The sequence below is a fragment of the Equus asinus genome, chromosome 9 (genome assembly GCF_041296235.1).
Source record: "Equus asinus isolate D_3611 breed Donkey chromosome 9, EquAss-T2T_v2, whole genome shotgun sequence".
Lineage (NCBI taxonomy): Eukaryota > Metazoa > Chordata > Mammalia > Perissodactyla > Equidae > Equus > Equus asinus.
Genome location: NC_091798.1, coordinates 87,046,222 through 87,074,016, shown reverse-complemented (window position 1 = coordinate 87,074,016; position 27,795 = coordinate 87,046,222). Strand labels below are relative to the sequence as shown.

Here is a 27,795-nt window from a genome sequence, read left to right as displayed (position 1 = left end):
TTGAAAACTGAGCATGAGAGAAAGAAAAATATTGAAGATCTTTTCAAGTTTTCTGGTTTGGGTGATTGGACGGGTTATTATTTCCTTTGTCATTACATTTGTAATTAATGTAAAAAATTAATTACATGTGTAATTCTTTATTTAATGGCTGTCTTCTCCATTGGATGAATTCCATGAGGGCAAGGACTTTGTCTTTCTTGCTTATACGTATATTCCCTAACACCTGGCGCAGTGCCTGGCTATACTAATGTACTCAATTAATAGTTATTGACCAACTGACTAGTTTCATGCATTCAATAAATTTTTATTGTATACAAGACAGTGTTCTAAATGAATTTTAATATCTTAAACTAACACATAAAATACATGAGGGTGAGCAGATTCGGTGAAATATAATGGATTGTATTTTGGACACATTGAATTGAGATGCTGTGGGACAGCCAGTTGGAGATGTGAATCTATGTAACTTCAATAGAGTGATCTTGGTCGGAGATTCAGACTCATATCTAAGCATGTGAAGCATGTGAAACCTGAAGCCATGCTTAATTAGTAGAAGACTGAGTAAAGTGAGGCATAATAATGGTTGAAGACAGGATTCTGGGGAATATAAATATTTAAGAGGTAGGTACAGAAAGAAGAGTTAACTAAAGCAGCTAAGACATCTAGAGTTTTAGGAGAAAAGTGCGGGAATAGTGTTGTCATCAAAGGGAAATGAAGAGAGGTTTTCAGGGAGAAGGCTATGTTGGGATACAGTATTTGTGAAATTGGAATCCCTTGAAGAGTTCTAGGAAGGCCAGAGATTCCGAAAGTATTCTCTCCTTTGTTTGGCCTCACAATTTGTGTCTGAACTCTTTAATTTGATGGTCGAATTACTTACTCTAAACTGGGGAGACTTTCTACTACCTTATACCTATGAAATCCAGATAAAATTCCTTCAGTGCTGGTATTATTCAGTTAATAAAGCCTTTAAATTGTTGCCTATGAACTGCAAGAGGAAAAGACTAGAATTTGGAGAGAAGTTTCTACTTTTAGATGAAGTATATGTCCTAAACTAATTTTTTCTTCCAATTTTCATGGTCCATTGCTCCTTTCACTTGAATAAATTTTGGTTTTCAATTGTGATAACACTTTTAATGCAATTAAGACAAATGAATTTCCAGCCATTATAAATGATTGTTAATGCATAAGGGTATTATTATAGCATCTGTGCATATGCTAGTGTGTGTGGTAGAATGGGGAAACTCTAATTCTTTGATTTGTAAGACTTTTTTGAGTTACTATGAATTTCTTGAAATAACAATAAAGATCACAATTTTGCTTTTAGTCCCCTGATTTTCTTCAGAAAAGCAAATTATTTTAGCAATAAGCTGGGTTCCTTAACTTTCAGCTAGTCAGAGAGAACTAAAAGATAGACTATAGAAAAAAGGAACAAAAAACTTTCTTTGGAAATAGAAACTTGAAGAATTATTTGGCTGCAGCAATCCCTGCTTATTATATTATGTGTGTGTACCTATGAAGATCTGTTTTGTAGCTCTGAATTTATAAATTGGATGGGCTACTACTCATTTAGTATGACAGATTTCTTTGTAAATATACCCCATCAGTATTATACTGTGCTCCCACTAGATAATCAGTAAATTTGGGTTGGCAAGATTAGAAATTACCTAATGTTTCAAAAATGCTTGACTCCTCGCAATTATATACAAAATCTAGAGCCTTCTGAGTCCCCATCAGTTGTTTTGTGTAGTAGACACTAACCTGGGCCATTGGTAGTAAGATTGAAACCACTGATGTGTTTTGGCCAGGTTCTGGGAAGGTCTTCACTCATGCCGTAGTCTGCCCAGGTACCACTAGCCCAGCAGGAAGTTTCAGAGCCTATGGGATATACATGGGAAAAACGTCACACAATAGACGGGCTGAATATGTACTTAGGACCAGTAGGTAGGGAAAAACTGTAGAAAGAGCATTTGGGTTTTTATTTAGGCAACTCTTACCTGGAATAGGATGGAGGTGACTTGATTAAGAAGAATTCATCTATTCACCTTTTCCTTGGGTTTCTCGATAAAGAGGGATTGATTTGGGGGGATGGATGAAAGAGGAGATGAAAAAGAATCCCTGTTTTTACTTCTTTTTGTTTTGTTTTTATTAGCCCTATCCATTTCCTCTGACAAATCTCACTGTCTTAGTTGATTTTGTGCTCTGTTTTCCAGGCAACATTTTTATCTCCCATGGCTGAGCAGAAAACTAAGTACTTGGCCCCAAAGGAATGATTGTAACTCAGCTAAGATTAAGGGCAAGAAGCAATAAGGTGGTGTAGATGTCAAGTGGCCTGAACTAGGCTGGAGAGCAGACGTGTTATCTACCCATTTGGGTTTAAAAAGGGTTTAAAAATTTCTAATATTTCTGGCAGGAAGATCCATGTTTATTACCCTAAATTTATTTGAAACTCTTATGAAATGTGCCAGTAAGTCTTCAAAATATTTGTTAAGTGAGTGAAGTGATAAAATTGGATCAGCAAATTGGGGTTCAGTAACCTTAACACTAAGGTTATACTGTCCTAGAGCCTTTTTCTCTAAGAGGTCATGTCCCCAGTTCTTTAACAGTCAATTCTTCAGCTTGGTGTAAAAGAATTATAATTTGGAGGAATCATGGGAATTCCTAAGGTTGCCATAGATAACTTCAGTCCTGTGTTTCTGCCACCAGGAGCCACTGAGAAGGTGACATGGGACATAAATGTACTCCACACTTTTTCTAATTCATCTGTTCACAGTTAAACATAAATAACAGAGTGGGCCCTTTGCAAAGCTGTGAATTAGGCTAAGTTTCTTTTGGAAGCTGGGTATTTTTGCTGTGTTTATGAAGACTGCTTTTTACAATTAGAAGCTGGAGGTGGAGCCTGTAGGGCCAAGTCCAACCCTAAACCACTTGTTAAAACAAAAGGAAACGGTTGAGTTAAAAATAGACTATCTTCTTGTTTTATTCCCCTTATGTTTGTGGACCCGTTTTAGTATATCTAGCAGATAAAAATATTTTTGGCATGTTTGTAGAAAACGTTACCAGTAAAAATGTTACTATTTAAATTTGGGGATTTGTTTTGGTAAGAACAAAATTTGAAGCCATCTAATGAAGATTGAAATTAGAGTAGGATATAGGAATTAATAACCTGTAATTTAAATTTTTTTCGTTATTGAAGCCTTTCATGTTTTAAAGGGTTTCTTGAACTGATATGCTAGATTTGAACACAATCATTACTAATTAAGCTAATTAAGAAAATTGCTCTTGAAGGTTCAACTTTGACGTGTCCTTTGCTTAAAATATTTGTGGACTGGACAGAAAATGTGTTTCCTGCCTAACACATTTTAGTCTTAGTCATAATTCTAGTTTGAAAGGGGGTGTAAAAATGATGAGGTAATGCTAAATTATCATTTAAAGTTATCAGTCACAATCTACTCAGAAAAGACTGAACAGATGAAAAAAAATTAAGCTCAATTGGGCACAATGCCCAGAGAGTCCAAAAAATGTAGCTTACTTTATATGAAAAAGGGAAAATAATAATGAAGATGTAAAATTTATGCATAAGAGTCAGGAATTTCCTTTCTTTACTCAGAGTAGTCTCTTCTGTCTTAAGGATCATTCTTGTATATTTTTAATAATCTAGAATTCTAATTAAGGGGTGCAATTGCACACACAAACACACACACACACACAGTAAAGTCGTTAAAAAAAGTAGCATGAAAGATCCCAGTTGCCGGCAGGATAGCTTCGTGCTGTGTTCTCAACTCCTGTGTGGCACTGCTTCTGCTTCCCACCCTGGCACTTCAGCCTATTTCTAAAAACCTTAAATTGCCCTTAAGTTTTATAAAATACAATGTTTCCCCTTTAAGTGTGATGTTACCCAAGGAACTTTTTACATGCATTTTATCGGGATAGGAACATTGCTTCTATTCGTAGTTTGCTGAGAGTGTTTAATCGTCAATGGGTGTTGAATTTTTCAAATCCTTTTTCTACATCTATTGAAAAACGGTATTTTTTTCTCTTTTGTTTAGTCAATGTGGTGAATTAAATTGAGTTTTGAATGTTGAACTAACTTTGCATTCTTGTGATAAACCCACTTGGTTATGTCTTGACATTCTTACATATTGCTAGATTCACTTTGTGAAAGTTTATTTTTTAATGGAACTTTATTTTTATTTATTTATTTTTTTAGTGGGGAAGATTGGCCCTGAGCTAACGTCTATTGCCAATCTTCCTCTTTTTGCTTGAAGAAGATTGTCACTGGGCTAACATCTGTGCCCATTTTCCTCTATTTTGTATGTGGAACACCACCACAGTGTGGCTTGATGAGCGGTGTGTCTGGATCCAAACCTGCAAACCCTGGGCCACCGAAGCGGAGTGGAGGAACTTAACCACTGTGCCTTGGGGCCAGCCCCATTGTGCTGAAAGTTTGTTAAGGACTTTTGTGTTTATGTTCTTGAGGGATATTGACTTCTAGTTTTCTTTTCTTGTACTTTGTCTGGTTTTGTTATCAAGATAATTATGCCTTCATAAAATGAGTAGAGAAGTGTCTATACCTCTTCTATTTTTGGAAAGACTTTGCGTAGGATTGGTATTATTTCTTCTTTATGTATTTTATACAGTTTAGCAGTGAAGCCATCTGGACCTGGAGTTTCCTTTGTGAGAAGGTTTTCAACCACAACGAGTTTCTGTAAAGATAAGCTATTTAGAGATTTATTTCTTTAGTGGGCTTTGGTACTTGTTCTTTTCTGGAGTTTATCCATTTCATCTGAATTGTTAAATGTTTGCTGTACAGTTGTTTATAAGCTTATTATCATTTTAATGTCTGTAGGATCTTTAGTGATAATCCCTTCTTCATTTCTGGTTTTCGTGATTTTTATTCTATTTTACTTGATCAATCTCACTAGAGGTTCATCAGTTGTATTGGTCTTTTCAAAAAATCAGTTTTTGGCTTATTTTTTCTCTAGTTTGTCTACTTTCTATTTGGCTGATTTTGCTCTCATCTTTGTTACTTCCTTCCTTTGATTTGCTTTGAGTTTACTTTGCTCTTCTAAAGATTGAAACTCAGGTCACTAATTTTAGACATTTCTTTTTTTTTTAATATATACACCTAAAGCTACAATTTTTCCTGCTGTATCCCACAAATTTTATTTTGTTGTATTTTTATTATTGTTATGTATGAGATATTTTATAATTACCTTTATGATTTTTTTTTTCATTTGACCCATGGATTATTTAGAAGTGCGTTAATTATTTACAAGTGTGTTAATTTCAAAGTATTTAGTATTTTCCTAAATATCTTATTGTCGACGATTTCTAATTTAATCTCATTGTGGTGAGATACTCTGTATGATTGCAGTCCTTCTACATTTATTGAAACTTCTTTTATGACCAGGCATATGGTTTATCGTGGCTCATGTACCATGTGTACTTGAAAAGAAGCAATATTTTCCAGGTTAGGTGATGTATTATTCTATAAATATAAATTAAATCATAAATCCTCTATACCTTGACTAAAATTTTGTTTAGTTTTTCTATAAATTGCTGAGAAAGAGATGCTAAAGTTTCTCACTGTGATTGTAGACTTGTCTATTCTTTTAATTCTGTCCATTTTAGGCTCTGTCATTAGCACGTGTACATTCACGATGGATGTCTATCTGAAGAATTGACTCTTTTATCATTACAAAGTATCTCTCTTTATCTTCAGTGATGCTCTTTTTCTTAGAGTCTATTTTATTGATATTAATATATGTGCCATATGTCTACTCCAGCCTTCATGTTTGTTGCTTACATGATCTATCTTTTTCTACCAACTTACTTTTCTCTTTTACACAAAGACTGCTTGTTTTTTTAAAATCCATTCTGATAATCTCTGCCTTTTAATGGAAGTGCTTTGTGAATTATTGTTTAATGTAATAATTAATAAGATTGATGTAAGTCTATCATTTTTCCTGTTATCCCCTTTTTTGTTGTTGTTCCTGTTTTCTCTTTCTGCCTCATTTTGGGTTAATTTTTAGAATTTTCATTTCAACTTATCTATTGACTTTTTGGATATACTTCTTTAAATTATTTTATGACTGATTACTCTATGCATTGCAATGTACATCCTTAACTTTCCGCAGTTTACTTAGAGTTAACGTTGTACCACTTCACATAAAAGGTAGAAACCCTGCATTACCATATCCCTCACCATTCTTTATATTGCAACTGTCGTATATATCTATATACATACATAGATCTCACATGACAGTGTTATAATATTTGCTTTAGACTGTCACATATATTTTTTAAATTTAAGATAGAATTATGATCTTTAGTATTTGCCCAAATATTTACCATTTCCAGTGCTTTTCACTTATTCCTTTGGTATCATTTCTCTTGAACCTGAAGAACTTTTGTCCTTTCTGTAGTGTGGGTCTGGTGGTAATGAATTGCCTCAGTTTTCCTTTATCAGAAAATACATTTATTTCACCTATATTTTTGAAGGATATTTTCACCAGATACAGTCATCCCTCGATATCCAGGAGCATTGGTACCAGGACCCTCTGTGGATACCAAAATTCACTAATGCTCAAGTCCCTTATATAAAATGGCATAGTATTTGCATATAACCTACACACATCCTCCCGTATATGTTAAATCATCTTTAGATTACTTATAATACCTAATACAATGTAAATGCTTTGTAGATACTTGTTATACTGTATTGTTTAGGAAATAATGACAAGGAAAAAATGTTCAGTCCAGACACAACCATGTAAGGCCTTTCAATCCATGGTTGGTTGAATCCACAGATGTGGAACCCACGGATACGGAGAAACTGTATAGGTTTCTTTAAAGATATTGTCCTCTTGCCTTTTTGCCTCTGTTGTTTCTGATGAGAAATACATAGTAATTCTAATTGTTGGTTCCACGTACGTAATGCACTTTTTTTTTTTTGAGGAAGATTAGCTCTGAGCTTAACACCCACCGCCAATCTTCCTCAGCAAAAAGAGCTGACATCTGTGCCCATCTTCCTCTCCTTTTTATATGTGGGGTGCCTGCCACAGCATGATTTGATAAGTGGTGGGTAGGTCCATGCCCAGGATGCAAACTGGTGAACCCTGGGCTGCTGAAGCGGAGCGCACAAACTTAACCACTGTGCCACCAGGCCAGCCCCTCTGGCTGTTTTTAATATTTTCTCTTTATTTTTGGTTTTCATCTGTTTGAGTATAATATGCTTAGGTATATTTATTTGCATTTATTAGATTGTGGTTTTCTAAACTTCTCAAATCAGTAAATTTCTCTCTTTCACCAAACATGGGAAGTTTTCTGCTACTGTTTCTTCACACATTGTTTTTCCGCTCCATCTTCTCTCTTACCTGCCCTTCTGGTGCTCCACTTTTATCTATGTCTGATGTTTAAAACTGTCCCACAGGTCCCAGGTGCTCTGCGCATTTTCTTTTGATTTTTTTCTCTTCTGCAGATTAGATGACGTCAGTTCATCTACTCTGTGGTTCATTGATTCTTTCCTCTGTTACCTCCAGTTTGCTATTAATCCCAACCATTGAATTTTTATCACAGATTTCTGTGTGTGTGTGTGTGTGTGTGTGTGTGTGTGAGGAAGATTGTTGCTGAGCTAACATCTGTGCCCATCTTCCTCCATTTTACGTGGGATGCCTCCACAGTGTGGGTTGACGAGTGGTGCTAGGTCCGCACCTGGGATCCGAATCTGTGAACCCCAGGCCGCCAAAGCGGAATGCGTGAACTTTACCACTATGCCGCTGGGCTGGCCCCTATCACAGATATTTTTATTGTTTAGTCTTGAAGTTTCCATTTGGTTCTTTTTTACCTTTCCTATTTGTCTGCTGAAATGTCGTATATTTTTAATCAGTGTGAGAATATTTACCTTTACCTCACTGAGCATACTTATGAAAGCTGCTTTAAAGTCCTTATTTGATATTTCCGACATCTGGGTCATCTTTTCTCAGCAGATTAAGTCACATATTCTCTTCTTATCCTATGTTGAATAATTCCAGAATGTATCTTGGATATCGTGGCTGTTATACTTTGAAGGCTCTGTATTTTGTCACATTCTTCTAAAGAGGGTTGATGTTTTTCTTTTAGCAATCAATTAATTTAGTTGGACTCAAATTGCAAACTGTCATGCCTGTAGTGGGCAGTGGCTTAGACCTCAGTTCAGTTCTTTAAACTTAGCTACAAGCTGCTTTCAGGTTGTCCCACACATGCGTGGGTCAGGGGTTAGCCAGAGACAGGCTGAGTTTAAATGTAGAATTTGGGATTCTTCTCTGGCTCTCTTCCTTCTTGGGTTTCCTCCTCATTTTCTAGCAGCTGTAATTGCTCCAGACTCTTTTGCCTTGTTTCCTCCAGTCAGAAAAGTGGCAGGACTTTTACCTGCCCGCCTTCTCCCCACCCTTGTGCCACCACAAACACCACCACTGCAGCTGCCTCCAGGGAAAAGCTGCAAAAAACGTGTCACTTGCTCCGGATGCTGACTCCTCTCCAAAATCTGTCCACCTTTGTTAAATCTCCAAAGCCTTAAATAGGCTTCCCCCTGGAATTTCTCTCTGTTATTTGTAGGACGATTGGTCTGTTAGGTACTTAGTCACTCCTTACTTCATCACCTGGGCATCCTCCGGTTCCATCACTAGGTGTGCATCTCTCTTAGCCTCCTGTTTCTCCTTCTCCACAGATTTATTCTAGTCAACCTGCAGATAAACCCACATTCGCGTGTTTGCTTTTTAAAGCTCTTTCTTTGATGTTGCTATCCCCTCAATGTTTTCTGTTATCTACCTATATGTTATCTGTTTTTCTCTATAATTTCTTATAAGGGTTATCTGTTCTTAATACTTATAGTTTCTCACTACAAGTTCATACGACTCTACAGTTTTGCGTTTTCTCCCAGTGTGCTTTAACAATTTCTCTCTTAAAAGACAATAGCGAAAACTGAAACATCAAATCAAATTGCCTCTTCAGATTGTCCTTCATTTTCCTGTAATATCCAAGGCTGTTGACCATGCTCTGCTGGAAGCTTTTTCTCCCGTGACTTCGTGCCATTTTCATCTCTCTATTTTTCTTCTGTATCTGTGAAGTTCTTCTCATTGCTAGCTCCCCTTCTCCTCCTATCTCTGAAATATCGCTTTCCTTAAGATTTTTCCTTGGCCTTATCTTCTCTTTCCATTAGAAATTTCATCTACTACAGCTAGTCCTTTTATGCTGATGACTCAAATCCAAAATGTATCCAAACTGTAACGTTATAAACATGGACAGAATTCTGGCTCTGCCTCTTACGAATTGTGGTCTTAGGCAAGTTGTGTAGCTGAGGTCTTTAGGACCCGGTTTTGGTAAAATAATAATGCCTTAAGCTAGCTTGTCTCATTAAGCCATAAGTGTGCTTACCACGTTGGCGTGCATAGGTTTTAGTATACACATAGGCCATAGTTAATGTTCAAATAGGGGGTGACTATTATTGGAGCCATTTCTGCAGTCCCTGTCTTTCTTTAGAGTTTTGCCCTACAAATTCAGTGGCCTATAGGATCCAGGTGTCTTAAATCAGCATCTCCAAAATAGTACCTGTTACTCATGTCACTGTTAATGACACCATCATTTCCCCAGTTATCCAGGCTCAGAACCTTGGTATTGTCTAATAAATGGGCTTATTCTTTAGGCCCTTACATTCATCAGTAATTTGCTTAGACAAACAAACACCCTCTTGGAACGTCTCTTTCATTTGTTTGCTCCTTCCCAATACTGTTCCCAACCATTTTTCTTAACATCTTTCGTTACCTCTCTCGAGGATCGTTCTGTTTACACAGCCTTCTAGCTGATCTCACCATGTCTTCACTCTCTAATTTCCAATCCATCCTTCAGTTTATTTCCAAATTATGTTTTTAAAGGCGAGCTCTAATCACATTACTCTACCGCCCCACTAATGATAATAATCTAACATTATTATTTTCTTATGTGCTAAGCAATGCCTTAAATGCTTTACATGGATTATTCCATGTAGCCCTACCAACAGCTCCATAAGCCAGCATTATCATTATCATCTCTATTGAACCAATGAAGAAACTGAACGTTAGAGTGCTTGATTAACTTATGTCACCCACCTAGTAAATGGTGCAGTCAAGTTCTAAACCCAGGCAGAGTGATTCCAAAGTCTGCTCTCTTAATCTGTTGGACTACATTGCTTCTCAACTACTTCCTTATGATCCCCAGCACCTATCAAATATGGTTTAGGTTCTGTCCTTCAGTCACCTACAATCTGACTTCAGGCTAACAATTTTATCCTGTTTCAGATTTCTTATACAACACTAATTCCAGACAAACAGGGTGACTTGCTAAATTGATCGTGAGCTTCAGTGTCTTGAACCTTAGATCTCGCCATCATTTCTGCCCTGAGTAACTAATGCCTCATTCTTCCAGTTGGAATCATTCAGGCTAAATGACACGTTCTAAACTGAGACCTTGCGTTCTTTTAGGATCCAGTTAGGACTGAGGTCTTCATCTGTAATCTCACGAACATTGTATACTTCTCATGCAGCCATTGTCACAGTTTGCTGTGTGTTATAGTCACTTGTGGATATGGCTTATATGACTTGGCTCCCATACCTAATTACACAATTCTTGCATGACCAGTTGTGGGGTTTACTTTTCATCTTGTTTTTTTCTTAATCTAGTCAGCACACTGTCTTAAGTATATTAGATGATCAATTAATGTTTATTGAATGAATACATGTTTGTAATTGTGGATCTCGGTAATTAGGATTATTGGTTTGCATTTCTGAAGTATATGAACTTGAGAGGCTGCTATGGAAATTGTGCAGTGTTAATTTAATGAGATCACCTTTTTAAAAAGACTGAGACCTTTATGGATGTTCATACTTTCAAATCTTTACCTTTGAGTTGGGTTTTGATTTTCCTGGGGGAGTTTTTGAAGGTATAGAGTTCCAATTTTTTTTTTCTTTCTTTTCTTTTTTTTTTTTGCCGAGGAGGATTTGCCCTGAGCTAACATCCATTGACAATCTTCCTCTTTTTATTTTTTTATGTGGGCTGCTGCCACAGCATGGCCACTAACAGACCAGTAGTGTAGGTCTGTGCCTGGGATCTGAACCCAGGCTGCCAAAGCAGATTGCGCTGAACTTAATCACTAGGCCACCAAGGCTGGCCCAAGTTCTAATATTTTAAATGGGAATTTTAAGACTATTCACTGTGAAGGACCATGGTAAAGAGAGGACTCTAAGAATCCTGGTGAATAAAAATACTCATACAGGAACTGGCCCCATGGCCTAGTGGTGAAGTTTGGTATGCTCAGCTTAGGTGGTCTGGGTTTGGTTCCTGGGCATGGACCTATGCCACTCGTTGGAAGCCATGCTGTTGTGACAACCCACATACAAAATAGAGGAAGATTGGCACAGATGTTAGCTCAGGGTGAATCTTCCTCAGCAGGAAGGAAAAAAACAACCTCATGTAGCTGAAAAGGTTTAGTGGGAGCTATTGCTGCTGTTCCTTAATAAGCTCTGTCCACAGAGATTTGAACTTACAATATAATCGCAAAACTTAGTTGTGAAGGAGATTTGGTCAAACATTAGGCTGATATGGTTAATCAGTGAAAATGTTCTAGGACAGGGGAACTTTTAAGCCAAAATCTAATAAGGAGGAAGCCTGGTGTTGTAATGGTGAAGGGAGACTATTCTTGCACAGGAATGGGTTAGTCAAAGATTCAGAAGTAAGGTACAGTTGGTGAGTGCCATGGTGCTTATACAACGGAGGGGTGGCTCATTCCTCCTGGGGTGTGGGGCGTGATCCCCTTTGGTATACGGATAACTGTCTATTATCAGACTCCTCAGGCAGTTCTTACATGCTTCATCCGTGTGCATAGTCTCTCTTCCCTTTCTGTTTTCCTGTCTCTTTATATCAGTTTTGGGAATAGATTTTGGCAACAGTATATTTGGAAAATAGCAGCCTAAGACTTGTTTGTGTTATTTTTTTGGTCTTACTCTAGCTCTCACTTTTTATTGATGCCGTTAGCTCTCTATCATATTATGCCTTGTCTCTCTTCTCTTTTCTGCTATCCCCCTTCCTCTCCCTATTTCTTTTCCCTTGTCTCCCTTTCATCTCTTTTTCCCACATTTCTTAATCTGGCAATTGCTCAGGAATTTATTGAGTGCCTTTTGTTCAAGGAGGTCAACATGCATCTTTCTATATCATTTTGTTTGTGCTCAAGACACATCTAATAAAAAGGTAGAAGGCACTAAAAACTACATTCCCACCATCCTTGAGCCCCAATGAGTTTTGGAATTCAGAATTTGGGGGATTTTAGATAAGTAAGGTAATTTTATAAAAGTGAATTCTGTATTATGTTACACTCCTAGTGGTGTCTGGGCAGCATTTAATATTTCCTTAGTGAAACAATTATCATACAAAGTAGAATAAATAAAGACTATAAAAAGCCACAGGTAAGAATTTGCTACCAAATGAGTTTTTGGTGCCAAACATATGAAAAAGTTTACTTTTAAAAATTTTCAGAGCTTTCTGGATTTCAGAACTGTGAATAAGGGATTGGACACTGCTTTTTGCCTAGATGGGCCATGGGGGTCTCCAGCCCTGCCTGTATCTCCAGAGCACTTCCCGTTCCCGTGTGTTCCAGTGTCTGCCTCGTGCCCCTGTGACTCTGCCTGAGCGCCTTCTGTGGTAGCAAGAGCTGTGCTCTGCTCCACTGGGAGGTAGCCCCACAATTCCAAACCAGCTAGTACCCCAAACCAGTCATCAACTGGACACAGGGGGAGTTGGTGAATGTACCTTCTGGCTTCTGAACCCCCCAGGGGGGACAGCCCTGAAGTGTGTTTTGTACAGTCTCTCCTGGTGGGAAGGAGTCCTGGTTTCCCATGGTGCTAATCTGTTTGCTTGTGTGCCCTGTACTGCTTCCTCTCCCCTCCCACCTCATCTCCCCACTGCCCTACTGCTGCTCCTGAAATCACTTCCCAAAGAGATTACTTGCCTTCCAGTCCTCCTCTCAAGGGCTGCTCTGGGATAACCCACGCTGAGACGCGGACCCCAAATAGAGCCCTGGATCTTGGATTAAAGAACAGTGTTGTTGCAGACTTCATGTGGTTGTTAACCACTGTTTTTCATCATGTTTTAGATTTCCTAACTTAGAGTTGGGAAATTTTATTAGAGTAAGAGGAGCATGGTCCCAATTTGTAGCTGCCACTGTTCATGTTTATGCACACCCCTGGCCTTCCTGCTGCCCCTGCTGGTTCCTGTTCCTGCCTCCCACTCTGGAGCTCACTGTCAGTTTGAAAACCTGGGCTAAGAGTTGTACAGTTTCAGCTGATGATGATTTTAAGTATTTGCCCCCATTCTCAGAGATAATGCATAGTCTCCTGGCTCGAAGACCTTTAAGGCACAAAGAAGTTGATCTCCGAGGACTGATTCTCTGGGGGCTGCCGGGGGAGGGGGCGGGGTGATTTGGTCTGGAGAAGCTTTCTTGTACCCTCAGATTTCATCATCTTGAGTGTAAGCTGAGTCTGACCCTTGGTTATTTATTGCTGTAAATGATTTTGTGCTCACTCTCTTGCAAGTGAATTGCTTGAGTTAAAAGTTGAAGTTCTTGACACAACTTTAAATCCATTTTGAAAAAAGTGAAATTCATTTATAGAGGAACTGAAATCATTAATTACGTTGTAGCTCCTTATCTTTTTTATGATACACGTATTGCTGTGGGTATAGTGCTCTAAAACATCTGCTCAATAGTCCGTTACAGCGGCACAAGACTGCTTTTACATGAATGCAATAAAGTAGCAGATGCTTCTTAATGACAACTTCCCAATTCATTTAGGAAACAAGTCAGTTCTGGATTTGGTTTTTGCTCCAAGTGTGGCAACTGTGCAGGCAAATGATTCCAAAGAGGTTAGAACTGACAAATCTAGTCACTCTGTATGATTTTTTTAGGGTGCTGTGCGTTAGTCTAAAAGCCTTCTCTAATAGCACTTTAATAAAATTAGCATTTTTCTTACTATGCAAATAATTATTTACCATTATAAGTAACCAGGAAAATACATTAATTTAGTATTACCAGTTTAGGGTTCTTTTATTTTTTCTTTGGAAACTCCTGTTGAATATTGATTTATCATTAGCATTACAAATAGAAAAAGTGGTTGAATGCCCAGGCTTGGTAACAGGGAGACATGGGGGTCCAGCAATTGGAAGTCAAATGTAGCTCCTTCCAGCAGCAATTTCTGTCACCTCAGAGACAGATCATGAGACACTGGTGATGCCCACATGCCCCTGTGCACCATCCTTGGCAGGGCTGGTCTTCTCCTCAGTCCAGGAGGTTGTCATCCACAGGGTGTGTTCTGAAGGGGGCCAGAGAAGCCACTGCTGCCCCCCACCCCCGTGTCATGTTCTCTGTTACAGGAACTGCATGGTAAGCGATTCACTAAGATTTCCCTGTTTAGGAAGACTTCTCTTCAAAGTCAGAGACTCTTGGTAGGATTAACATGTCCAGCCTGTAACATTTACTTTTGGTAAGTTGATCAGGGCCCTTTCCTCTGCAGATCAGAAGGGCTGAATTGGGGAGCTTCACACTGAAAGAGGAAAACAAGGCCATGAGAAGCTAGATGTAGGGGATGCCAAGGATCAATTTTGTCTTCTTCAAGTTTAACAAAGGTCTGGGTCACCAGCATAGAGTCTTGGAGTGGATGTATGCACCCAGAGAGCGTGGAAAGCAATCTGCTGAGATGTGGTAAACAACATTGGAACTGCTATTTATATTTACTTTTATTTATTTTTCAAATGAAGCCTTACTGATATTTGAACATGGACTCATGTTGGGTCTTCATGCAGTTCACTTGTCAGAAGACCAGGTGTCATATATGTCACTCAAGGCATCAGAAAGGAAACAGCGGGAGCCAGACAACAGGAAGGAGCTGACAGTGGTGCCTTCACTCCTTCAGGTGTTTGTTACACATTGTGGTTGGCTGTGCCCTGGATTTGCCAGGATGATCTCATCCAGTTTTAGTTAACACAACTCCTACTTGTCAGACTAGGGGCTTTCAAGAATCCTGCAAAGAAACTAATGAACAAAAAAATGGCATTATGTAAAAACAACAGTATAATAAGATCTTTCAAAAAGTTTGCTCTCGCAATCTGAAATAAAGATTCCTGGAGATAGGGTTTATATTTACTGTTATTGGTGATGACCCTCAAACTGTGTGTATATTGTGCCTGATGATAGTATCAAGCTGTTGACGTTGATTAGCCACCCATTGAAAAACATCCAGAACATGAAGACAAACCCGTTACACCTGGAGAAGGGGATCGGCCTGTGGGTGTCATGCTTTACTGAGCACAGCCAGTGATACACTTCTTCCGTGTGGATCTGTGGCTCTGTCTCAGCTCTTGCAACCAACAAAATCTTCTATCAAAAAAATGGAAAAAGAACTGAAGGCAGACCTTTGAAATGCCATATCACATTTAAAATTTAAAACAAAAGAAAACAAAAACACTGCAGCATATTCAAAATATTACTGGCAAAAATGTATCTGCACCATTAATAAATAAAGTAAATATATTTTTCTCTAACACTTTATTTACTGTGTTATTTGCACATTTGGAACCCAGGACTCTGTCTATGTGCGGATTAGAATGGGCTTCTTTATGAAGAGAACTCCTGTGTCACGGTGCTGGGGAGAAAGGCAGGACTGCTGGGCAGGCAGCACCCGGGCATCTGGTGTCCGGCTATCTGACCGTCTGGGACTGTGATCAGGACTGGCTGCTCAGCAGCACTGGCTCTGCAGCCAGGAGCCCCGTGAAAGGCAGGCAACTGTGTGCTCGTTTGCATGCTGTTTACATGTGTGATCATTTTGAGGTACTAACTTTATCAACTTGTACCTTAAAATCAACATTTTTGCAAGTTTATTCAGTCATAACCACTGGCCCAGAAAGCTGAGTGCAAAATGGGCAAGATTCCCAAAGAGGAGGTGAGAGCAGGGGGCCAGTGAAGGTCCTTTGGTGCTCAGAGTGAAGAGTAGAGTGTGATAACCAAAATAATTACTTGGAAAATATTTTTCCTTCATCTTTGTCTTATCCTTTGAAGTTTTCAATTTTAATGTGTTTTACAATATACACAGTGTATTACACAGAAATACATGTTCATAATTGATCAGAAGGTAAATATACACATAGTAAAGATGAGTGCTTAAATTTTTTGACTCCTGGAGTCATAATCAAAACAGTTTAGAGACCTCTGATTTGTGGGATGGAAATGGCAACAGTTAATACTCACGTCATTTGTTTATTTCTTTTAACAAACACTGATTGAATGCCCACTATTGGTCAGGTACTCTTCAGGATGCTTGGGATGCTCGGGGACTGAGACAGGCGTACGCCCTGTCCAGGGTTGTGTGTGCCACAGCAGGAGAGCCTTTCCCTGACCCTGGACCCGATAAGGCCCTAAGATGAATTCTTGCATGCTTATAGCACTTGCAATACTATAATCAAATAATTCTTTATGCAACGATTGGTTTCACCCCCCACCCTCCATCTAGTTATAAGTTCTTTGAGAGCAAAGACCATGTCTGTTTTGTCCACCAACATCTCTCCACTGGCTGCACCAGGCCTAGCGCATAGTAAATGCTCAGTAATCGTTAGTTGAACGAACGTGTATGTGACCTGTCTGCACACGCAGCACACATGTGCGCGCATATATGTGAGTATGCACAAAACTGAGAAGAAACACGCAGGCTTTCTCAATCAGAAACTGTTGCTGAGGGCAGGAGGACACGTGTGAACAGAACGAAGTGCTCAAGGAGACTTTGTAGTGGGCTGCAAGAGGAGTTTGTTAGGAAGAAGCTTGGATAGTTAGAGGTGACGGAGTGACAAATTCTAGGTGATAAGGCTGTCTGGTAAACTTGGTAAAAAAAAAAAAAAAACTGTTCCTAGAAATCTATCTGGGTAGATGGTATGGTCACTGAACTAAAAAGAAACCTTAGGAAACATGATTAGGACATTGAAAGGGTCCGTGCTGCATACAACTGGTTTGTCCTTGAAAAAGCTGAAAGAGAAAAGGTTAAAGGCTCACACACCAAATTTATAGATGAGGTAAAATTCTCTCTACTCTGGAGACTCTGCATCTTCTCTAGTAGCACTTAGTGTGATGACAATTTTATAGTTATTTGTGTGATTATTTGTGTAACGGATCTCCTCCCATTAAGGCAAATGTCTGTTGCTGTTCCCCCCTCCTGTTCTCAGATCCTAGGACAGTGTCTACAACAAAGGGTGGCAAACTGTGGCCTCCTGCCTATTTTTGTACAGCTCACAAGCTAAGAATGGTTTTTACATTTTTATAGGGTTGAAAAAGAATCAAAAGAATGGTGTTTCATGACACATTAAAATTCTATGAGATTTAAATTTTGCTGTCCATAAATAACGTTTTATTGGAACTAAGCCACACTCATTAATTTACACATTGTCTAGGCTGCTTTTGTGCTATAATGGCAAAGAGGAGTGGTTTTGACAGAGACATATGGTGCACAAAGCTTAAAATATTTACTATCTAGACCTTTAAGAAAATGTGGCTGACCCTTGGTCTAGAACCTAGAAGATACATCTGACCCTAAGTCTATAATCTAAAACATCTGATGACTGAATGAATAAGTTAATCAGTGTACCTACTATGTGTCAGGTAGTTTTACACATTATCTTGTTTAATACGCATTAAACAAGGGAAAAGTGGGAGAAAAAATGCCTTCATTTAACAAGTAAGGAAGCTGAAGCCCAGAGGAATTAAGTGATCTGCCCATCCAGTGAGTGGCGGGCCCAGGAACTGAACCAGGTCTACTCCAATGCCATGCCCTTTTCCACATTTGACTATACTGTGCTTCTCTAAGATCTAGATGTTTGTATCTAGGATTTTGAGTGCACCCTTCCACGCCAGTAGAAAGATCAGAACTTTCACTGTGCTCTCATTGCTGCTGAAATAGCATTATTTAAAAGCAACACCAGGTCTTTGTCCTGGCATAAGCACAGTGCCTGGCACTCAGTAGGTCCTTGTGGAACTCTTTAAGGGATTCTCCTGGTAAAATGGCCAACAAGCAATCAAATAAAGCCCTATTCACATCCACATAATGCAGAGGCAGTTTTCAGGAAGGAGAAGGAACTGATGGCTTAGTTGAATTGAAGGTCCTTAGCAATAATTCTGTGTTCCTTCGTAGATATTCTCATGTGCACAGTGAGAGAGCCCAAGCTTTAGGATTCACAGCCCTCTGAAATTACTATAGTGCTTGCCTTTTGGTCTATTTATCAAGACCTTATCATTTTTACTCTTTGGCAGTGAAATTTACTCATTTCTGGATTTGAGTATAGAAGTTTATTCATATGCTGAAAGAATTTGCAGTTTATTCATCAAGACATTTAAAAATCTCACTTGTTTAAATTAGGGTAGTGCTATCTCTTACTTTAGAAAATGATTCTGGCCAAACTTCACCCTATTGGATTCAATTATCATTATTCTTTTAAAGCTCAGAATTTATCATCCCTCCAAGAAACCTAGTGTAACATCTTAAGATAGAAAAAAAAATAGAAAAAGGGAGAAAGAAGATTTACCAAATGGAGACACAAGTCCTTTAATAAGGTTCTGCTTGCTACATACAAAAATACAATAAAATGAAATGAAGGAAGGCCTTAAGATGGACTCATAGGGGTAAGCAACCTAAGGTCTACAGGCTGCAGCTTGTTTTTGTAAATAAAGTTTCACTGGAGTAGGGCCATGTCCGTGTGTTTACATGTTGCCAGTGGCTGCTGTCATGCTACCTTACAGCCCATGAAGCCTAAAATATTTACTCTCTGGCCCTTTAAGAAAATGTTTGCAGACCTTGGAACTAGAGACACAAGAAAAATGGGAAGAGCTAGGATTGTCTAATATGGGGAAGAGAACTCTGAAGACAATAAATTGGTTCATATTTTTGAGAGGCTATTACACAAGAGGTGACCCTTGTTTCTTAATTTTCTGCAAGGATAAACGTAGTGGAAACTGATTCACCTTTTAGCACAAGGAAGAATGTTCTGGCTCTGGAGTTAAAACGTAGGGTAGCCTATAAGGCAAGTCTTACACATTGGTGGTTACATGCATGGTGCAAAATTTACTTCTTTTTGGCCCCCCAAATTCCACTATGAAAGATTCCTTTTGATTGGGGTTATCAATGACAAATCTGCCGCTGAATGTAATAGTTGATAAAGGAGTAACATACTAAGCCATCAATGGCCATTGATACTTCAGCAAGAATTAATCAATCAGTTAAAAGGAAAAGGAGAAAATGAAGGATGCTTTTGGATAGGAGGGGATAAAGGAAAGGGCCCATGAAAGCGCCTCTGTCCCTGGGAGTGGGGGTGAGGAGCTGATGTCTTAGGTTAATGGAGGTGCAAAGGTTTCCACCAAGAGGAGAGCAAACGAGATAGCGATACTCCTGAAGATGTAGATGAGCAGCCAGTGAAGGCAAACTGGTTTATGGTGTAATTTTGAGTCTTGGTGATTGGTCTTTCCTGATGCTATAATCCCATCGACCACAAAAGTGAAGAATCCCGAAGTTGAGCCTCCGAGGCTTCCTGGAGTGGTCTGCTGACCACGCACATTAGCATCACTTGGAACATTGTGAACAAGGTGGATTTGTAAGTCCCATCCCAGAAGGTTGGGGATGGCGTCCAAGAATACAGATGTTTCACATACCCTACCTCCTAACATCTAATGGTCTTTGTGGAGTGAAGGAGCCTCAGCTAAGTTTCTTACTTCTGGATGACTTGGGGCTTTCCTCCTAGAGCAGAGGAGCAAATGACATAATGTATATAAATGTGCTTAGAAAAGCTGTAAACCCTTGTAAATGATGCTGGTCTTATGTAACATGCAAAGAGTAACTCTGAATAGAAACATATTTGACTGATTCTGAGCTCAGAATACCAGGTAAAAGTCTTTCTCTCTTCCTTTAATTAGGCATGATTTCCGTAAGGAATTTCCGATTTTCAAATCCCTTATCTTGCTATTCTTTTGCTTTTAGCTGCTCAGGAATCTTAAAAAGTAGATGAGAAGAACCTGACTTTTCTTTTAAAAGGTCCTTTTGCGCCCTTCTGATTTTTTCCAGTAAGACAATGCTTTTTAAATAGTGTTGTGATTTAAGGACTAATTGTCATTGGCTTACGATAGGTGCTATTAAGCATTATTACTACTCCCTCCTGCCAGAGAACCTGTATCCTCTGGCATGGAATCTGAGAGACAGCCTCTTCAGCAGCCTGCCTTGTACTCAGCCTGTTTGCTAGCTGCCCGGCTCCAGACTCAAGCTGTCTTGCTGTCCACTGCACAGTCCTAAAGAAAACAGGGCCTAAGAAGCACAAAGGAGCCAGTTGTAAACATCCAGAAACCTGCCAGGCGTGCTTTGGCGGGTTTCTGTGTCCCCTCCCTCCTGCCTTGCCCTTGAGCATGCCCGGCTACATTGGAGGACTTAAGCCCGCGCGGGAGACAGGTGCGTCCTCTCAGTGGGAGCCCACATTGGCCGTGCTAACGCTAATTCACTCCCCTCTGATGGGGCCGGGAGAGTAAAGAATGGGGCTTCTTTTTTTCCTTTTTAAAAAAATCAGGAGTAGAAGTGATAATATTACTGGGAAAAGGGGAGGCGCACTGAGATGCTGTCCTTGAGATCACCTTGCTGACCACCCTTTGTGGTTTCAGAGTCACCCTGGATGCTGTCAGACACATGCCTGCCTTGTGTTGAACCCTCTCTTATGTATCAGATACTACCTTTACAGTTAGCTAAGAGAATGCCATCACTTGCGCAGGTTCTTGTGACAGTCACTTACTCAAAACCCACAGAGATCATGAAAAAAGAGTCATTCTAGGAGTAAAAATAGTGAAAAGACCATCCCACTGTAAAATGATGAGCAAGTGAAACTAAAAAGGGCCTGCTTAGATTATTTTTATAATTTATTTTAGATGTTTTAATAATTAAAATTCTTTCTTCCTTAAGGAAGTGATTTTTCAATGGTTTGTCAAAAGGCTTCGTCAGTCTTTATCACTTCAGAAAATATTAAAAGGCTGTTGGCTCAGGAAAATCAAATGAGGTTTGTTCCATAGCCAATCTTTCCATTGATTAGATGGCTTACGTGTCCACTCGTGGATACAGCTAAAGACTGTCTCTGAACCAGCGTGCCCCTTCATCATTCTGGCTACTTGGCTGTGATTCTGGCCCATTAATGTTAGGTTTGAATTAAAGACTTGACTGGTAGAAGACAAACAAATAGACTCTCTTTTCCTCAGGGGACGTTAGGAATAAGGCTCGTTACTTCTGTTTGCTCAGTAATAGAGGTTTTTAGTGATAGAAGAAAAATTTTTCCACCTTCTGTTACTTTTTCCTGTAGACTAAATAGAGATAGGGATCTCATTGCCAAAGCCCAATGTACTAGCTGGATTGGCTTTCAATAAAATATCTATGAAGTATCTTCAGCATGATCTCTATTTAATGGGATTTAGTTGTAAAGCTTAATTCATATCAGATTTTCTAAATGAGAGATCACTGTCAATTTATTGTTAATTGAATTCAATAAAATCAAGTTTTCTATAATTAATGTGAACCACTTAATCTTTTAGCTCCTTGAATGAATGTAATTTTCTAAACACAGGTAGCTTCTCATTTAATGAAATAGTAGCATTTTGAGGAAAATAAATGTGTGTGACTTCTTTTTCTAGTAACTCTTAACATGGAATTAAATATACCCAAATCCTTTTGAAAAAAACATAATAAAAGAAAAATAATAAAATATTAACAAACTTGCTCAAAACGTTAATATTAATGTTATGGGGCCCTAACGTCAGTCCAAGTTTAGTGATAGTTAAGAAGTGGCATACTGCAGTGCGAAGAGCAGTGGTTTCAGTGTCAGCGGGCATGGGTTATAGGCCTAACTGCCTGAGTGACATTGGGTAAACAAGCAACCTTTCTGGCCATATTGTATCTGCCAGGTGAGTGTTGGGTTAGATGGAGTGATTCAAGTTCTTTTCACTGTTAGAGTTCTGTGATTCTGTATATTGTAACATGGTATCAGAAATTTTTGTTGCCTTAAAAAAATTTTATTTTGGAGAATTAAAAATATTCAAAAAAGTCGACAGAATGGCATAATGAACACCTATGGACCCTCAATCGACTCCAGCAATCATCACTGCGTGCCCAGTCATGCCCCGTCCACACCACCGTCCACTGACCCCTCGCCTGTGTTATTGAGAACAGATTCCAGACAGCCTCTCTTTATCAACATAACCCTCTGCCATCTGTATTGTTAGCACCTGAGGTCTTAGAAATTTAATTTTGTTTTTAACAAACTTCAAATTGCTTCACTTTTTTCCTTTTCATTTTTTAATTGAAATTTTTAGATAATTGTAGGTTAACATACAGTAATAAGAAATAATCAGAAAGATCCCATGTATCCTTAACCCAGTTTCCCCCAGTGATAACATCTTGCAAAACTATAGTATAATATCGCAACCAGGATATTGGCATCCATACAATGCACTGATTTTATTCAGATGTCCCCAGTTTTACTCATGCTTGTGTGTGTGTGTTTGGTTCTATACAGTTTTATCACATGTGTAGGTTCACGTATCCACCATCGTAGTCAAGATAAAGAACAGTTCCGTCACCACAAGGATTCCTCATGTTGCCCTTTTATAACTACGCCCATCTCCCTTCGCCATCCCAACACTAACCTCTGCTCTGTTCTTCATTTCTAAAATTTTGTCGTTTCAAAGATGTTATATAAATGAAATCTGTAACCTGTTTGGATTGGCTTTAATCAGTTGCATAATTCCCACTAGATTCACCCATGTGGTTGTGTGTATCAGTAGTTTGTGCTTTTGGGGCTGGCCTATGGCCAAGTGGTTAAAATTCCATGCTCTCCGCTTTGGGGGCCCAGGTTCTTAGGTTCAGATGCCAGCGCGGACTGACTCCACTCATCAGCCATGCTGTGGAAGCATCCCACATGAGGGAAATGGAGGAAGATTGGCACAGATGTTAGCTCAGGGCTAATCTTCCTCAAGCAAAGTAAAGAGGAAGATGGGCAATGAATGTTAGCTCAGGACAAATCGACCTCACCAAAAAAATAAATAAGTAAATAGTTTGCACTTTTTATTGCTGGATAGTGTGGAATGGATGTACCGCAGTTTGTTTAACCATGACTTGTTGAGGGACATCTGAACTATTTCAAGTTTTTGGCTATTCTGAATAAAACTACTATGAACAGGTTTTCATTTGTCTGGGATAAATGCCCAGGAGTGTAATTGGTGGGTTATATGGTAATTATGTGTTTAGGTTTATAAGAAACTGCCATATGGTTTTCCAGAGAGACTGGGCCATTTTATATCATTTTATATCCAAGCAACAATGTATGAGTGATCGAGTTTCTCTGTATCTTCACCAACATTTAATGGTGTCACTATTTGTTATTTCAGCCATTCTGATAGATGTGTAGAGATATCTCATTGTTTTAATTTGCATTTCCCTGATGGCTAATGATACTGAACGTCTTTTTCATATGCTTATTTGCCATTTGTATATCATCTTTGATGATATTTTGCATTTTTACTCCTCCTTTAACTTCTTTTCAGACTTTGGGGTGGGGGTGGAGTTGCTGGTAAATTCCTATGAAGTGTGTTGTGTACATAGACGGGAGGAAACACGTCTACTACAGAAATAAAAATATTGCTTCCTGAGGTTCTCAGCTCTGTGTTAGAGTCTCTGGGAACAGAAAGATGAAGAAGACAAGAACCTCAGTCTTGAGTTCTAAAACCGTCTTGCTCTTTTACCTAGAAAGGGAAGCAGAAAATATGCAGAAGTCTGAGATTTCCAAGTTGTGTGATTTCGAAGGATGATGTTCACGTGGGCATCAAGAAGGTGACCATGATGGGAAGATCCCAGTAGACACAGGCCAAGGATTTGATTCATCAAATATGAGTTAAGGATGCAAAAATGTCTTTGCCCGGAGATGGCTACCCAGGGCAAGGGGCTGGGTGACACAGCAGCACTCCCAGTTGGAGGACGAGCCCTCCTGGCCCTTACGTCCCACAAAGGCAGTCACTTGCCCATGAGCACAGTGATTAGAGTGGGGCTTCTCACAGGCTCTTCGAAAAGCTTGCTCTGCCCCCTGTCTCTTATTCCTTGCGCCTTCGAACTGTTCTAGAGAATCTGGATCTATGCCCAATGGATCACTAGTTGCAGTACCTGGTGTCAACCCTAGAACATTCCTGAGTGCTTTATTTTAGTTTGAGTGAAGGACATTCTTTCCAGGAATTTTATCCTCCCTACCAGGACTGGGTCTCAGGTAGTCTTTTCCTGCAGAAATTAACGACCCAATTCAGTGTTCACTTAAGAATTGGGTGGACAGTGACTGTCTGAGAAGAGACATAATAGCTGAATAGTGAAGAACAGAATAAACCCACACTCACACACACACACACACACACACACACACACACACAATCTAATTCATGGTACAGGTGGCATTAAAAATCAATGGGAAAAAGATGGACTATTAGAAATCATCTGGGGAAAATTGCTATCTCACACCATACACAAAAACAAAATTCAAATGGATTAATGATCTTAATGTAAATTTAAAAGCATACATGTATGTCTCTGAGTCTGTGTGTGTATGAGTCTGTATGTGAGGATTAAAGAAGTTTAACATGTTTATAATTTTTAAGGGTAAGATGGGACAAAGCAGGAGGCCTTCTAACGAGGACATGTGACTCAGAAGCTGCAGAAAGAAAATGCACAGATTGGGAAAAAAATCTTTAGGATAAAAGGTATTAGAAACAAAGTTAAAAGAAAACTGAGTAAAGATGTCATATATATATATACACATACATATAGATGCCACACATATCCTTGCATACCTTTGTTTTTCTGTGGTGCAGATATATATGTCTATCTATATGTACACAATTATATATATATACACAACCGTAAGTTATTTCTAATGTACAGTTTATATAATTCAATAAGAGAAATGCAAACTAAATGTCAGAAAAATAAACAAAGGATAAGAAGCAGCAAATCACAGAAGAATGCAAATTACCCATAAATACATGAATAGATGTGCACTTTCACTAGTAATCAAGAAACTAGAAATTAAAACAAAAAATTGACATTTAAAAATTCATCAAGTAGGTAAAAATAAAAACAAATGATACTCACTATTTATGGGATATGGAAAAGGGCATTCTTATATATTTTTTCTGGGAATATAAATTGGTACAGCCTTTTTCTGAGGACAGATTGGCAGTATCGAAATTGAAAATGCACATACCCTTTCATGCAGTAATACCATCTTTAGGAATCTGCACCATAGAAAAATAGAGGTGTACAAGGGTATATGTGCTAAAATATTCATTGCAGGATTAGTTGTAGCGGCAGATAATTATAATCAACCTAAAATATCTAGCAATGTGGAATTTTTTTTTAGAAAAACACTGTGGCATAGTCATACAATGGAATACACTGAAGCCATTAAAAGAAGCAGCAAGATCTGTAGTACTGAGGTGGCAGCACGTGGTAGGATGTTTGTGAGCGAGAAAATCGAAGGAATATATGTATATATAGCAAGATTTCACGGGGAGGTGGATGGATGTATGTCTGTGTGTGTTTGTAGGCTAAAAATTAAAAAGTCTAGAAAAGTACACATTGACCTGTTAAAAATGGTTACAAGTCTGAGGTATAGAAGTGCTGGGATGAGGGGAATGCCACATTTTATTTTATGTACTTGTGCAGTGTTTGCAATTATGTTTTATCACAAAGATATAATCTTTGACCCCAAGAATGAATTTGATCAAAAGAATTGCTTTGAAAGAAGATATAGATACCTTTGCCTAATGAAAATTTAAATAAACAAACAGAAAAACCTCTTTCTTGTTACTGTATTAATTTGCAATATCTGGAATATTTATTTCAGTGATCTCTCACTGGTTACTTAATTCCTTGTGTTTAATTGATAGTGTGTACTGGAGTTTAGTGAAAAACTCTTTTGTAAATCTCTCCAGCTGTGATTTATTTAGTGTAATATCTCCCCAATGAACCGCCTGTGAGTGGGGAATTAGTAAAGCAGATACAGATCTGGAGAGTAGTCTGTGGCTTTACTTATCTCCGCAGGAAAGCTTATTTCATATTGATAAAGTTTGAAATCTTTCCTGTAGCTCTTCCCGATTGTTCATTGTTGTTACTGTTTTAATGAGAGGTAGAAATGAGCCAAACCAACCTGCTTCTTTCCTTCTACTAAATTAATTTCAAAGGAAATTCTTCAACGCAAGTAAGTGAATGTGGATGGAACCAGGTTCTGTCTCAACACGTCCCTTTAATTGCTTCTAAACATTAAGATACATTCTTAAGAAACCCCCACACATAATAAAAAATCAACCAATAAAGAATGATGAGGTGAGAAGCAAGCTGGCTATAACCATCTTTGCTTACAAAACCCTGTTTAAGTTGACATTAATAATTGCCTTCTACTCTAAGTCAAGATTTATTGTAGAAATATACCAAAGATAACACAATAATAAAGAAAATGGATGCATCTCAGGTTTTGAATGTACCTAACAAACTCGACCTCTTGCAAAATAACTTTCTTATTCAAAATGGAACTGGGAACTGTTAGGCACACAATGAATCATCTTTTGGCAAGTACAATAGAATCTTTAGGGACAATTTCACAGCCTCTTGTTCAATTGTAGGGATGTTTTTAGCTTTCACAGGTAGGCAGGAAGGTAGCTTGCGTAGCCATCATCTTGTGCTAAAATTGTACAGTAAAGATTTTTCAGAGTTGCTCTTGCAATAGATCTTTCTGCTTTTTTTTCTTCCTGTTTCTTTACCCAGAGCTGCTTTGTCTCTCAAAAACAATCTGGAATTACTTAATGCTAATGTTTTCTGGTTTTACTATTTACCCAGGACTCAAATGTTAAACATGACTGTGGGAACTCCCTTTCCTGACCTCATAGCCCTATATTTATTTAACTGTTATTTTGCAAGAAGGAAACTTCATCTTTCCCTCTCTATGTCAGTGTACTTTTTTTTATTGACAAACACGTTTTGTTTTTGTTTCTGCTTTTTTTCAGGAGGCTTTAGAGCTACCCTTGGATGATTTTGAAGTGACTGAGAGCACAGCGGCCAACGAGGTGATTAAATATGAGTATCACGTCCTGTATTCCTGCAGCTACCAAGTGCCCGTGCTTTACTTTAGGGCAAGCTTTTTAGGTAAGACCATGTCAGAAGCTACATGTAAATTCCTAGCATTTGCGTGTAAGGCAGAAAGCAGATTTGGAAAATTATTCTTGAGAGGGGAAAAAAAAAGAGTTAAAAATAAGAAAACTGTGGGTGAGGTAAAGTTTTACCAGTAAATTTTCTCATGCTTTAGGAAGAATATCAAGACTTCAGAGTGAATGATATCATCCCAGACTTCAGTCTGATCTTCAGATTCTTGGCCTCCTGCCCAAGGTTGACTAAGCCCCCTGGCTCTTTTTCTTTTCTTTACTTTAAACAAGTTGGAACAACTTAAAGCTACACTGTTTATTTACTTCTAACTTTACAGTAAAAATTTCTTTCAATCTCAAGCGATCCCATTAACTCAGAAGCCCCCATGCTTCCTTCCCCAAACGCTAATTATTATTTCAAGAACCATTTATCAATTAGTTTAAGCTATACTTAAAAATAGCAGTAACGTTTCCTCTCGCCATCTATACGTCTCTAATCCTTAGCT

General features: G+C 38.6%; 1 protein-coding gene across 4 annotated transcripts in view; it reads left to right on the top strand.

The window, feature by feature from the left end:
• Positions 1-27,795, top strand: part of ATG10 (autophagy related 10) — a 208,478-nt gene that overhangs the window by 103,506 nt on the left and 77,177 nt on the right. For all 4 annotated transcript variants that reach the window (XM_014857026.3, XM_070517844.1, XM_044777905.2 and 1 more), the window contains one exon: positions 27,155-27,293. In XM_014857026.3, the coding sequence (XP_014712512.1) occupies positions 27,155-27,293 (139 nt within the window). The remainder of the gene's footprint in view (positions 1-27,154; positions 27,294-27,795) is intronic.